The sequence below is a fragment of the Xenopus laevis genome, chromosome 8L (assembly GCF_017654675.1).
Source record: "Xenopus laevis strain J_2021 chromosome 8L, Xenopus_laevis_v10.1, whole genome shotgun sequence".
In the NCBI taxonomy this organism is placed as follows: domain Eukaryota; kingdom Metazoa; phylum Chordata; class Amphibia; order Anura; family Pipidae; genus Xenopus; species Xenopus laevis.
The window spans coordinates 106,652,285-106,665,818 of NC_054385.1; the positions used below are offsets into that span (position 1 = coordinate 106,652,285).

General features: G+C 41.9%; 1 protein-coding gene across 2 annotated transcripts; it reads right to left on the reverse strand.

The window, feature by feature from the left end:
- Positions 1 to 1,778: 1,778 nt before the first annotated feature.
- On the reverse strand, positions 1,779 to 10,083 carry egln3.L (egl-9 family hypoxia-inducible factor 3 L homeolog). 2 transcript variants are annotated; one of them, XM_041571856.1, is made up of 6 exons: positions 9,959 to 10,083; positions 9,181 to 9,607; positions 7,863 to 7,982; positions 5,961 to 6,097; positions 5,808 to 5,881; positions 1,779 to 3,530 (listed from the first exon to the last, which is right to left on the reverse strand). In XM_041571856.1, exons 2-6 carry the CDS (start codon positions 9,571 to 9,573, stop codon positions 3,496 to 3,498), a joined length of 759 nt encoding a protein of 252 aa, XP_041427790.1. In that variant the 5' UTR covers positions 9,574 to 9,607; positions 9,959 to 10,083; the 3' UTR covers positions 1,779 to 3,495.
- Between the last annotated feature and the right edge of the window lie 3,451 nt (positions 10,084 to 13,534).

A 13,534-nucleotide genomic window follows, 5' to 3' on the forward strand; every position in this document is an offset into this window, starting at 1 on the left:
GATGTGTCATTGCAACACATTTACATGTAATGTTATTTTTCCAAAAGGAAATTATGCACATCGAACTCATCATTTCACAGAATCCCATGCAGCCCTGTTCTTGTAAATCCAGTCATTAAGGTTATCTTTTCCCAAAGAGAAAATCCACACGTAAGTAAATGTGCCCCACAGTGTTGTTTATTGCTGTGGGTCACTATGTCATGCAGTAATCAGGGCTTTGCTGGGGCAGCACCAGTGGCTAGAAATTCACTATAAATCCACTGAAAGTTGCTCATGGCCGGACCCCCCTTTCCCCAGTGATGTACTGACAGGTTGGCCCAATTGATGATAAACATATCGGTGTCCATTTAAGGATACAGCTTTGATTCCATTATAGAAAAGAATGCGATTGAGAAAACAGAGAGAATGTGTAGCATGAAGCCTAATTTTCACGAGTGACAGGATCCAAAGAAACGAATGGGAAAAAGCCATGAAACGGTCAGGAAAGGAGGAAGTGAGGAAAACAGATCCAGAGCACAGATGTTAAATAAGAGTCAGAGATAACAATGAGAGTGAATAGTAAAAGAAATGACCGAGGGAAATGTAGGGCAGGGTTTCCATGTGGCCAATGATATCAGAGCATTTCTGGTGCCCATGTACTCATAGCAGGTTCATGCATTCCAGTGTGTCTACTTCTACCTGAAGAGGGACTCTGACACCACCCAACAGTAAAAGAAGCCTCAGTGTCACCCACATATAACATAACCCCGTTGGTGTTGGGAGGGAATGCATAATAGTTACCCACTGAACAAAACCACTCATTAACCAATACGGATGCCCAGTGGCCGGTCACCAAGGATCTACAAAAAAAAAACTGCAAAAATCCAGATTTTATGAAATCTTCTTGCCCACAACTGAAGCTTATTTTGCACAGGGAGATGAGGAGCAACTACTTTCAGCAGGCTGTAAATCTGATTTGTTTTCTATGAGGCAAGAACACAGCTTTGGCCATCTACCTGCAAGCTGCTACTTACCTGATAGTGAAACATGGTGCTTGGGTACACCACTTTTTATTGTGGGCATGGGTGCAAGGCAGGCGGAGTTCATACACTGCAGAACTTTGGTTCCTGCTGCTTTACAATTAAATGGATTCTGTCATGATTTTTATGATGTTTTTATTTCTAAATTACACTGTTTACACTTCAAATACCTGAAACAGCAAGTGTATTTTATTTTAATTGTAATATTGGTGCGTAGGCAGCCATCTCAGGTCATTTTGTCATGTACTTTCAGTAAGAGCCAGCACTTTAGGATGGAACTGCTTTCTGGCAAGCTGTTGTTTATCTTACTCAATGTAACAATGTGTCCCAGTGGGACCTGGATTTTACTATTGAGTGGTGTTCTTAGATCTACCAGGCAGCTGTTATCTTGTGTTATGGAGCTGCTATCTGGTTACCTTCCTATTGTTCTGTTGTTAAGCTGCTGGGGGGGAGGGGGTGATATCACTGCAATTTGCAGTACAGCAGTAAAGAGTGACTGAAGTTTATCAGCACACAAGTCACATGACTGGGGGCAGCTAGGAAACTGACAATATGTCTAGCCCCATGTCAGATTTCAACATTAAATATAAAAAAGTCTGTTTGCTCTTTTGAGAAATGGATTTCAGTGCAGAATTCTGCTGGAGCAGCACTATTAACCGATGCATTTTGAAAAATAATTTTTCCCATGACATTATCCCTTTAAGGATCAAGCAAAGGGGCAGACGAAGAAGCCAGAGGAAGAATGGACCGACACCAATGGAATTTTATTCTCAATTTAATATTCACATTTGGTACAACAGGACACAAATACAGTCAGCCCGAAAGGTAAAGCAATCACTCCCACCCATCTGCAGGCAGCTCACTGTGCCATAGAAAGCAAGAATTCTGATATTAAGTAACTTCTGTACAACATAAAATAGGATATCCCTGCTCTGGCCCGCAGAGCTTGTCACTTAATTACACAGTACCATTTCCTCTATGGCACCACCTAGATCTGCCCAGGGCCCCCTGTTACCAATATGAGGGAATAAAGGGTCTCTATGAGATATATATATATATATATATATATATATATATATATATATATATATCTCTATCATGTATGTGGTGTGGTTAAACATTACCAACTATGGTATTTGCCTGTTACCCAGGATTACAACTGAGGTAGCCACAACATTATAAATGGACCTAAGTAGTGTGACAGGAGATGCTGCAATTCATGCTGGGAAATTCAAATTCACTTTTATCTGGAGGGCCCCGGGTTGTCTGTGTTAAAGGCATCCTGCAAGCTCACAATTACCCAATATGGTGTATTTGTGCACTTAATATCTTGTGGTTACATTGGTTGAGCACAATCAACCCAGTCCTCCTATTTGGCCAACCTCCTACTCCTACTGAAGTGTTGGAGAATCTCTATCCATGGCCAAAAGAGAAATCTAGGTTCGCTCTCCATCAACATCCCTATTTGGTCACTAGACAAACAAAATAATGGATGGACCAATACTTCTGCAAGCTGATTGGCCAGATCAGGACAATCTCACCACCTGCACAGGAGGCCAAATTACACGGCTCCCCATGAGTCACAACATGTCAATCATTACAGCAGCACAGCTTTACACTTACTGCAATACAATTAGTTGACATTTTTGGGTTATACCTTTTTATTATTTCCCAGCATGAAACTACATGATGCACAGTACACCTGTTACATGTAATTTGCCTTTGTCACAGGATCAATAAAGGAACATTCAGCTGCAATAGAAAACAAAAATCACTGTACCAGAAGATAAAAAAAACAAATATGCATCAGCAGAGCGTACAGCCATTGCCTTAGGCAGGGACGGAGCAAAAGGAGTCTCTATATGAAGGATTGATCCACATCTGCCTGGATGTGAGCTCTATAGTTCCTTGGGAGGAGTGGGGCATATGTCCCACAAGCTGTACCTGTTACCCTTTGAGGATGGTTATCTCCACTCCAAGAGTGCATTTAGCTACACTCTGGGGTTCTGCATAATAGGGAGGGGTGAAGCATAAATCTGCTTACTGAGCACATCCACGTACTGGAGATGAAGTGAAGTCACTCTCTCTTTTATACTCACATCTCCATGCTGCAGTTCTTCCTGCTTGGTTGGATTTTCCCATTCTGTTATCCCCCTCATTGCACAGACAGTCAGTTACTGTGTTAATGTGAAGAGATCCCTCCAATCCCAAGTCATTCTGCAAGGCAGGGAGAGGAAGCACTTATAGATCAGCAGACATATTGGATGTCTATGGAAAAGGAATAGCTAGATACATTCTCAAGGAGTTCCTGGTGATTGAGTTTTATGTCTGTGTGAAAGCCACCAACGCACGCACACAACATGGACTTTCCACCAACAAAATGCAGTGCTTTAAACACTTCTCCAGCAGGTTTAGGGTGATGGAAAGAGCACATCCCATTGAGATCTCACCGAGGGGGTGAATGAGCACCCCTCCATCAGCTTTCTTTGGTGGGAGGTTCTTCACGAGACTCTGGACAAAAAAAAAAAAACATGATGGCAAAGTTGTAAGAAACAATGGAATTGTGCAAAAGCTCACGGAATTAAAGGGGAACTAAGGAAAACAAGAATACTACCAGCAGATTAGACAAAGTACAGAAATATTAAGAGCAATACTCTACTCTTCGGCAGTCGACTAACCAGGACTTCTTGAACAAGCATAATATCCAAGGCTTTTGGGATCTTAAGATCTACAGTTAGTTTAGGGGGGGGTGTGTGTGTGTGTATATTATCTCACGTTGCATAAATAGTCTAGAGAGGATCAGCACTCACATCGTTATAGATGAAGAAAATAGCATTTATTCAAGTGATTTTACATCTTAATCCGACATTTCGATCCCACCTGGGGATCGAAACCTGATCCTTGAGAAAGGTCCCCAGGTGGGATCGAAACTTCGGATTAAGATGTAAAATCACTTGAATAAATGCTATTTTCTTCATCTATAACGATGTGAGTGCTGATCCTCTCTAGACTATATATATATATATATATATATATATATATATATATATATATATATATATATATATATATATATATATATATATATATATAAATAAATATATATATATAGAGATGAATGGGTGCACACCAGGAACGTTTAAGACAAAATTTCTTTAAAAATTAAACATACTTTATTAGGATACTTAAAAACAGGCCAACGTTTCGGTCTCCTTCTCAGACCATTATCTGAGTTTATAGTATAGTTTATAGTGTATAGATAGGTCTGTATAAGTATGGGACACAAGTGCACTGGAGTTCATTCAGAAAGATTGGATTTGATGGACTTTTGTCTTTTTTCAATTCAAATTAACTATGTAGCTATAATGATTAAGTTATTTTGGGCAGAGAACATTATATATAGTAATGACAGCTGCCTTACTGCTTGCATTTGCTTAAAACAACATCTACAAATATGGCCACTAAATGTGTTGTAAATGTAATTGCAGAAAATACGCCTGAGGAAAGTCATTAACAGGAATAGCCACACAGCAGCTGAAGCAGGTTTTCTGCTCAGATAGTTCCTACGGTGGCTCAGAGGTAAGCACTGGGGTCTCAGGTGCTGGGGGGCAGAGGTCTAATTCCCAGCAGGGCACTGGAATTTGCTTTCTCCCCGCAGCCATGTGTAATACTGTATGTCAGCACTGTATAATTATTTAGCCTCTTATGTTCTGGGTTCACATTACGCATTTCATTTAAAGGGATAATCCATGGGAAACCCTAATAACAGAGTATACTTCCCCTTAAAGAGCAAGAGGGAAGGAAAGGAAATAAATTGTCCAAGTTAAGAACAAAGGCATGGAAATACAAAAAAACACAATGGCGGCTGCTGGTTCTCTAGCTTTTCCCAAATAAATTGTCCAAGTTATGGAAGAACAAAGGCATGGAAATACAAAAAAAACACAATGGCGGCTGCTGGTTCTCTAGCTTTTCCCTAGATGCTTACAGAACCTTTACTGAAATGTTCCTATTTAAGGAAATGTTCCTCTAGCTGTCCAACTACAACTCCCAGCACCCATCAGTGAACAGTTACAGTTCCCCAGCAGTTGGAGGGCCAGATGGTTGGACAAGTGTATATTGCAGAGCAATTTCTCGTCCTTTCGTGCCATGGATTGGAGTAGGGGCGTGTAGCAGCATTTCAGAACTGCTTGACTAGAGCTGGACCCACACAGGGGAGGCTGTGACCTCTGATAAGGACAGTTTCCTGCCTGTTTAATCACCAAAGAGCTTGTGACTGGATGTGTGATATCCAAACAGTGCGTCTCCTCCCCCAACATAAAGGCAAGCACGTACACATCCACGTGACAGGCACTTATAGCGAGACACCCAAAGCAAAAACATACAGTCGCATTTACTTTTTAAAGGACTGGTAATCCCATAAAGTGTTGTTTTTTTATTAACAAACTTAACAAAAAAAGTTTGTATCTTTACATTCAACTAATAATATATTCTGTGGCAAGAAATGTCCTCTTTTTTATGATAATCCCTTCTATTCTATAAAGATCAATATATATAGTCATGAATAGCAGCACCACCATAACAGTCAGTTTCAAGTGCCAGTGAAGAATAAGTCCCATGAGCCTAAACTAAAACTGCTGTATTCTACACAGAGCAACTGTTATCTGCACTGTATCCCAATATGGCTAAACCCTTTTAGCTTTTGGCCTTGGTGGCCCTTTAATAGCAATTAAAATGAATGCTCCTCTTGCAGCAGAATAGCCCAATAACAGGCAGATAAAAGCAACTTACCACTCAGTCTTTTGAATTTCTGTCTGGCTGCCGCTCTTTCTTTGGCATCAAAGTACCAGACCGTGAGAGCATATCTACAAAGACAGGGTGATGAGAAACCACTTCTATAACTCCAACCCACAGACAGAAGTACATGAATGAAATGGGCAATACCTGGTTGAATAAGATGGTTGCACCTCGTGTGGGTTACGCCTATCAGACCAAAACAAAAGCAGCCGGTCAAAGATAGGTTCTATATCTGCCACATGGTGACTGCCTTCAGGGAATATTCGCAGGATCCCTCCATGAACCTAGGGTGAGAGACAATACAGTTAAATATCACAAAGTATGGCATCTCTAAAGGCAACCTAACTGTAAAGTCTAACAAGCAGAGCTGTCTTTGCCTCCGGTATTGGTCAGTTTTATATGGTATCTGCTTGTTTGATGTACAGTATATACCCTTCCATTGTACAGTGCTTTATATATATATATATATATATATATATATATATATATATATATATATATATATATATATATATATATATATATATATTTGGATTCGGCCGAACCCCCGAATCCTTTGTGAAAGATTCGGCCGAATACCGAACCGAATCCGAACCCTAAGGGGTGGGAAGGGGGAAACATTTTTTACTTCCTTGTTTTCTAACAAAAAGTCACGCAATTTCCCTCCCACCCCTAATTTGCATATGCAAATTAGGATTCGGATTCGGTTCAGCCGGGCAGAAGGATTTGGCCTAATCCGAATCCTGCTGAAAAAGGCCGAATCCTGGGTGAATCCATAATATATATATATATATATATATATATATATATATATATATATATATATATATATATATATATATATATATATATATATATATATATATATATATATATGTATATTTTATATTATATATATATATATATATATATATATATATATATATATATATATATATATATATATATATATACGTTATTATTCATAATAATAATCCTGATCTAAAAGAAAAATAAACCTGTTTCAATATTTCCATGCCCCTGATTGTAAGCTCTTGCGAATGAGCCTCCTACAACCCATGAAATCCCAGACATCTTGGAACTTAGCAATAGCTGCACAGCCTGAAGCTATAAATCTCTGGTGCAGAATTGCATAAAAATAATAACATTCAGTGCAGACTTTGTTTGTAGTTTGCTAAGGTAAGTCATATGTCTGATAATACATGGATGCCTATTGTAGCAAAGTGGGCAAAATGATATACATTAAGGCCTGTTTTACAGAGATGATTATCTGCATATGACTTAATCTGCAGCTACTGCACATAAAGGAAGATCCCATGAAGGAAACCAATTTATGCCAGCTATGGATTTCTTTAAGACACATATAGACCAGCAGCTGACACAACAGATATTTTGGTGTGTATAATGTGGATTGGAATGTCACTGCAGATTATCAGTGTTCCATTACAGCCTATATCAGTTCATCTGAAGTAAATACCTATGGTTGGCCTGTGGAGCATCACACTGTAAGCAGACTGAGAGGCCATCTGCCTAGTGGTCAAAAATAATACAATGCACTGCATGTCAACAATATGTGATCCCTCATGTGGGCTGGCCTTGTAAGAGCCTCACAGAAAAGTCTGTAGTAGACAGCACTCCTATTAAATATTCTTTAAAATGCATTTATTTGGACATTACCAATGAAGGTGTAACTGGAGTGCTGTCTATTGCAAACAAGACCAGGCAAATATGGCCACTGTGTAACATGCACCTAGGGTTGCCACCTGGCCGGTATTTTACCGGCCTGGCCGGTAAAAATGATGGTTGATCCCAATGTTATTAATAGAAAAAAAAATTTATATATATAGGAAGGCCAGTATTTTTTTCATGAAAAGGTGGCAACCCTACATGCACCCAATCCTGATGTTTAGTGGATGAGGGCTACTATTGAATATGGACTTGGATTAGCCTCACTACAGACTACAGATATGCATGCGATGACCAACTGCAACAGGGACAGCTCATCACTGGTGTTAACCAGGTCTAAATGAATTCAGAGGCATGTCTCACCTTTGCATCCCAGTCTTTGTTCAGGTAATAAATGCAGGTGATACAACGTCCGTCTCCAGTTGGGTTGTCCACATGCCGCACATATCCAGCGCCATTGCCAGGATAACATGCCACCATGGCCTGAGAAATGAATGGGAAAAGATGAATGTATCTACACAGCGGTGAATTGCTTTAAATACCAATACTTCTGAGCATTCAATCATGAAATGCACCAACAGGGTTAAAGCTCAGTATCGTCAAGATTGTGACTTTTACTGAATTTACTGGGGTAGTTGAATACCGAATGCTGACCTAAATACACAGGCATCAGTGTTCCCTAAAATATTGTCAGCCATGATTAAGAAACAGCTTTACTTATACAAAAACAATGTTTAACCGTAAGCAGGTAACAGAGAGGTTATAGGGATAACCACTAATATATTTGTAGCTGTTGTGACCTGTATGTGACTGTCAGCACTAAAGAGCTGTGGTAGTGGAGGGGTTAATGCTAGATGTACGTGCAGACCATAAGGTAGTAGTAAGACACACCCCTAACCCCACCCCAATCCTGGTGAACAGGGATGTAACTACTGCTGTCACTTTTTTTTAGGACCCTAGAGCACCTACTAAATTAAAGGGCCAACCTGAATATCAACGCAACATAAAATACATTGGCTGAATGGGAAGGTTTCCTTTTTTTTTCCGGACTCTACAGCTGTGACGGAATTCTACACATTTCACTGACCTTATACAAGATCCTTAGATCATGGTTAATACGAATATATAGAATGAATAAGACTAGGCAAGAGTTGAGAAAAGAATTGGGCCTGTGGTGTGTTTTTTATTAATTTAAAATGGTGTTTTGGGACATGGGAGCGAGCCAATACGTGGCGTATGCTGAAGGCATGGAAAGCCATATGATTTGTGTAACTAACACTGGAGCACAGGCTGTAGGATGGGGGGGGTTACAGCCAACTGATCACAATGTACATTCTACTAGGAGATCCTCTTGTTAGGGGAGAGAAACAGGTCCATGCATGGCTTCTCTGCATGTCTGATGATCTCAGGTAGGTCATACCTCTACCTTATGAGCATTCCAGCAGTAGACGGAGCAGGAGGCACTGCAGATACGTGCGTGAGGTTTTATTGATATGTGCGACCTCTGCTAAATTCAGGGGATGGAGCCTAGAAAAGTGGGAATATCCAAAGTGTTGGATTGCAAAGTAATCTACAGTACGCCCTGCCCCGTCAGTATACCGGGTTTAGGCTTCCTAGTTTTAGCCCCCCCAACTGATTATGGAGGGAAGCGAAGACCAAATACAGGGAAAGGATGCCTCACCTTGGACCGTTCTTTCACATAGTATTGGCCCAGTCGGTTGCCACAGAGTACCACCAGCCGGTCAATGACTGACAAAACCAGTCCTATGGGCTCGCACCCCTCTTCTGTGCCGGAGACCCAAGCAATCTTGTCGCCTCTCAGGTGTTTCTTGGAGACCCCTTGCAGGTGCCCGGCCAGCTGACCATCCTTCAGCGCCCCGTCCTGGTGCATGTTTCTGACCTTGTCCAGCACACGGCTGCCAATGTCCTCCCCTAGGAAGTTATCCAAATAGCAGAATCCAGAGGAGAGCAATCGAGGTACGACCCGCTCCAGCGCCAGCTTCTCCAGGTCCAGACTTGGCTTTTGCATGAGGGGCATTGCCGAGTACGCTAATGGGGGAGATCCTGGTGGCATAGGGGACTCAGGATCTCTGACAGAGACAGCAAAACTGAGGAATAGAGAGCAAAGTGAAATGAAGGGAAACCTACCAGTCCAGCAATACAGGGGCTCAGATGTAGGAGGGAGCAGCTCCACCTGTATGAACAAGCTAGTGCACACACAGACTCAGCCTGATCACATGACACTAAGCCCTACACTGTAAATACCCTGGTAACTGGAGGGCCCCCCCTAAACAAGCAGCAGTGGCTGGGCAGTGTACAAGCGGCAGCTTCACCCTATGGTGTCTGAGTAGCTGTGGGCGGCGGTGCGAGCATTCAGTGCGCGTATGAGAGTGAGGCGCTGGAATACATGTGTATATTTATATATGCACAGTCCCTGCCCCCGCCACTGCCTGTAATACCTCTCTCTTTCTCTCTACGTGCGGAATGAGTTGTTTCCACTCTCTGGGCGTGGCTTCCGATGCGGTTCAAACCCCAGCAGTTCCGCCCTGAAGGCCTCCACCAATCACGACGAGGCATAGGCGGGGCACGCAACGCACAGGGAAAGCACGTGCGAGGAGGACACACGGCGGCGAGCGCTGATTGGCTGACTGTGCCCATAGGCGGCTTCCGGTAGCTAGGAGACGGCGTTTTGAGGCGTGCCGCCCGCCATTGAGGAATCTGAGCTGAGCATGTAGCCTGTTAGTGGAGAGTGCTGAGTGTAGTAAACACAGGAGGGAGGAGGGGAGAGAAGTGCACAGGGTGGGGGGCGAAGGAGGAAATGGAAGGGCAGATGTGGGTATGGAATAGATGGCAATATAAGGTAGTGGATATAAGAAAGCAGAGGGTGAACTGCTGCTATATGATGGTTGTAAAACCTGTGGCTAAACAATAATTCTTTGGCAGCTCGTCTAAGGGGGGATGATGGGATACATAGTTCAACCGCAATATGTGAGAATTGGGACCAGCAAGAAATGAAAACACATTTTTTCTAATGTTTTGACAGTTTTGGCCTGGGCTACTGCCTATAGTTATTTACAAGAAGCATTCTCCTATGTTATACACCTAGATTTATAAAAGCATAATTAGATCTTACCGTAGAGAAAATCACCCACTTTCTGTTCATTCCTATGGGTTTTTTAGAAGCGCGTTTATGAAAGAGTTAACCATCTGATAAATACGCTCATAGGAATAAATAGAACATGGGTGAGATTTTGTAGGGTGAGCTCGAATGTCACATTTTGAAAAAGCTGCCCCTGAGGGTAGAATTCCACTGGCGATTTTACCTGCGATACCTTCCGTTCCGAGGCGCACTAATCGCAGGCGTTGCGTCGGATGTGCGGAATCTAATGTAATACAAATGTCGCACGTAGAAGCTGATTGCATCCAACACGACTGTCTGATGAAGACACAACCTGCAGCGTTCCAATCCAACAGTCGTGTTGGATGCAATCAGCCTCTACATGCGACATTTGTATTACTTACATTAGATTCAGCGAATCCGACGTGACGCCTGCGATTAGTCTCATTGAGTCGTAACAGAAGGTATCGCAGGTAAAATCGCCCGTGTAGTTCTCCCCTAAGGGGTATATTTTTCAAAGAGTGACGTTAGAGATCACCACAGTCTGCTAGAGTGAAATACTGCCTCTCTCCGTTCATTTCTACGGGATTTTAAAAGGCGTATTCCTCAAAGAGTGAACTTTCACCCTTTGAAAAATACACCTTTAAAAATCTTATAGAAATAAATTGAGAGAGGCAGTATTTTACTCTAGCAGACTGTGGTGATCTCTAACTTCACTCTTTGATAAATATACCCCAATGGGGCTCATTTATCAACACTGGACAAATTTGCCCATGGGCAGTAAACTATAACAACCAATCAGTTATTAGCTTTTTAAAGCCAGCTGAATGTAGAACAATGAATGCAGCAACCTGATTGGTTGCCATGGGTTACTGCCCGTGGGCAAATTTGCCCAGTGTTGATAAATGACCCCTAATGTGTCTCACTTGTTCATGTCACACAATATTACAGTTTCACTATTAGAGGACAATCAGGGTAACGTAAGTTGGGTTGCCATCTGGCCGGTATTTTATTGGTCGGTAAAAATGATGGTTGATCCCAATGTTATTAATAGGGAAAAAAGATAAATACTGTATATAGGGAGGCCTGTCTTTTTTTCCAGAACAGTTGGCAACCCTAAACATGAGCCAGGAGGGTAGCACAAGGTGGCACTGCCCAGTTTTCTCTATAGACACATTGGCTGCTGATGTCCTACAATTGTATAAAGGCCCATGGAACTATCAGGGTGTGACATAACAATTGAAAGCCCGAATATGAACTAAGGGATTCTGGTTGGAAATCCCTGCCACAGGGGCAACACTAATGTCGTTGGAATCAACAAACTAGAGGAAAGAAAGGCAGCAGTAATACAAAGGCTGACAGTTTCTTTTATATGTATATGTAGAACTTGCAGAGCCAGTCACGAATAGCAGTTAGTGTGGCCTTTAATCCAGCAACAGCTGGAAGACAGCAGGTTGGATTCTATGTGGTACAATCGGATACATACAAATAGGGGGTGGTGCAGTTCCTTGAGTGACATGTGGACCCCTGGCTCAGAGTGCAAGCTTTTGTTCCTTTCTCCCTTCCTTCTAGCATTGCCCACTGTCATCACTTAAACGGAGCGTGTGCATGCTGTCATGCTAATAACCACTGTATTCCTCAGGGTGGGGGGAGAAAGGAAGGGGTAGTGAGGGTGACACCTCATCACAGCTAAAAATATATGGCTGCATCATGCAATCTTACTGCAGGAAACCACTTTTGTGCTCACAATGTACAACATAGATTATGGGGACCCAAATATACAGGGATACAGAATTCTGAAACAAATACGGGACAAATTCCTGTTTTGCTGCCCTACGTATATTTACATCTATGGCTTAGCGAGAGTAATGTGTTTGTATGCATCTATAACATTGTTGTGAATGCACTTTACTAAATAAGGCATCCCTAAAATTCACTGCTTTACCGTATAGAACACATCACACATCTTTTGCCCCAATGTTACTTCTCCCACTGAAGCTGCCCTGACATTATATAGTATTTCCCCAAACTAGAGAGCAGGCTATGTTATCCTGCAGCGCCAGCATCAAAAGACGTTTTTTGGGCAATCATTTTTTAGATCAGGATTACAAACCTATTGTCTCCATCTAAGGCACTATCTTATACACTTCACATGAATCAGAGATCACAGGACTTGCTGCTCACACAAAACAAGTGCAAAGTTTGCCCAGGTTTAGTTGCCTGTAGCAACCAATCAGATGTTTGCTTTCAAACAGGCTACCATACTACCTGCCCTTTGAATGCTATAGGTGACTAGACCTGTAGCAAAGTCAAAATATTTTATCACATTATCCCCCTATGATTACAGTCAGATGCACAGATGTTATACACTATTAAAGGGGTAGTTCATATTTGAATTAACTTTTAACATGTTATAGAAAGGCTAATTATTTTCAATTGGTTTTTATTTTTCATAGTTTTTTTTAATTATTTGACTTCTTCTGATTCTTTCCAGTTTTCAAATGGGGGTCACTGACTCCATCTAAAAAAACAAATTCTCTGTAAGGCTACAAATTTATTGTTATTACTACTTTCTAGTGATGTGCGGGGCCGACCCGAAGGCCGCGGGTCAAGCAGGTTCGGGTCAGCTTCCGCACAAAGTTTGCAGGAGGGTGCGGGCTGAAGTTTAGCATGTGTCCACCCTGCCTGCGAACTCCTAGTTCCCCACTTCTGCTGGACATGCTCCTCCATATTTACACATGCCAGTGGGTATATAAATAGGACCACGCAGCTGGTTAGGGTCAGGTGTGGGTTCACGTGGGTTGGGTGCAGGTCAAGTTTTTCTTGACCTCTCTCTCCTATTCATATTCAAGTCTCTTATTCAAATAAATACATGGTTGCAAGGGTCACGTGGACCCTAGTTACCAGATTGCTGAAA

Coding starts and splice junctions, on each gene's coding strand:
- egln3.L (XM_041571856.1), bottom strand. CDS start 9,573: ATGCCACCAGGATCTCCCCCATTAGCGTACTCGGCAATGCCCCTCATG. Junction 6,098..7,862: donor ACAAAGACTGGGATGCAAAG/GTGAGACATGCC, acceptor CTCTCACCCTAG/GTTCATGGAGGGATCCTGCG. Junction 3,531..5,807: donor GAAATTCAAAAGACTGAGTG/GTAAGTTGCTTT, acceptor TTTTTTGTCCAG/AGTCTCGTGAAGAACCTCCC.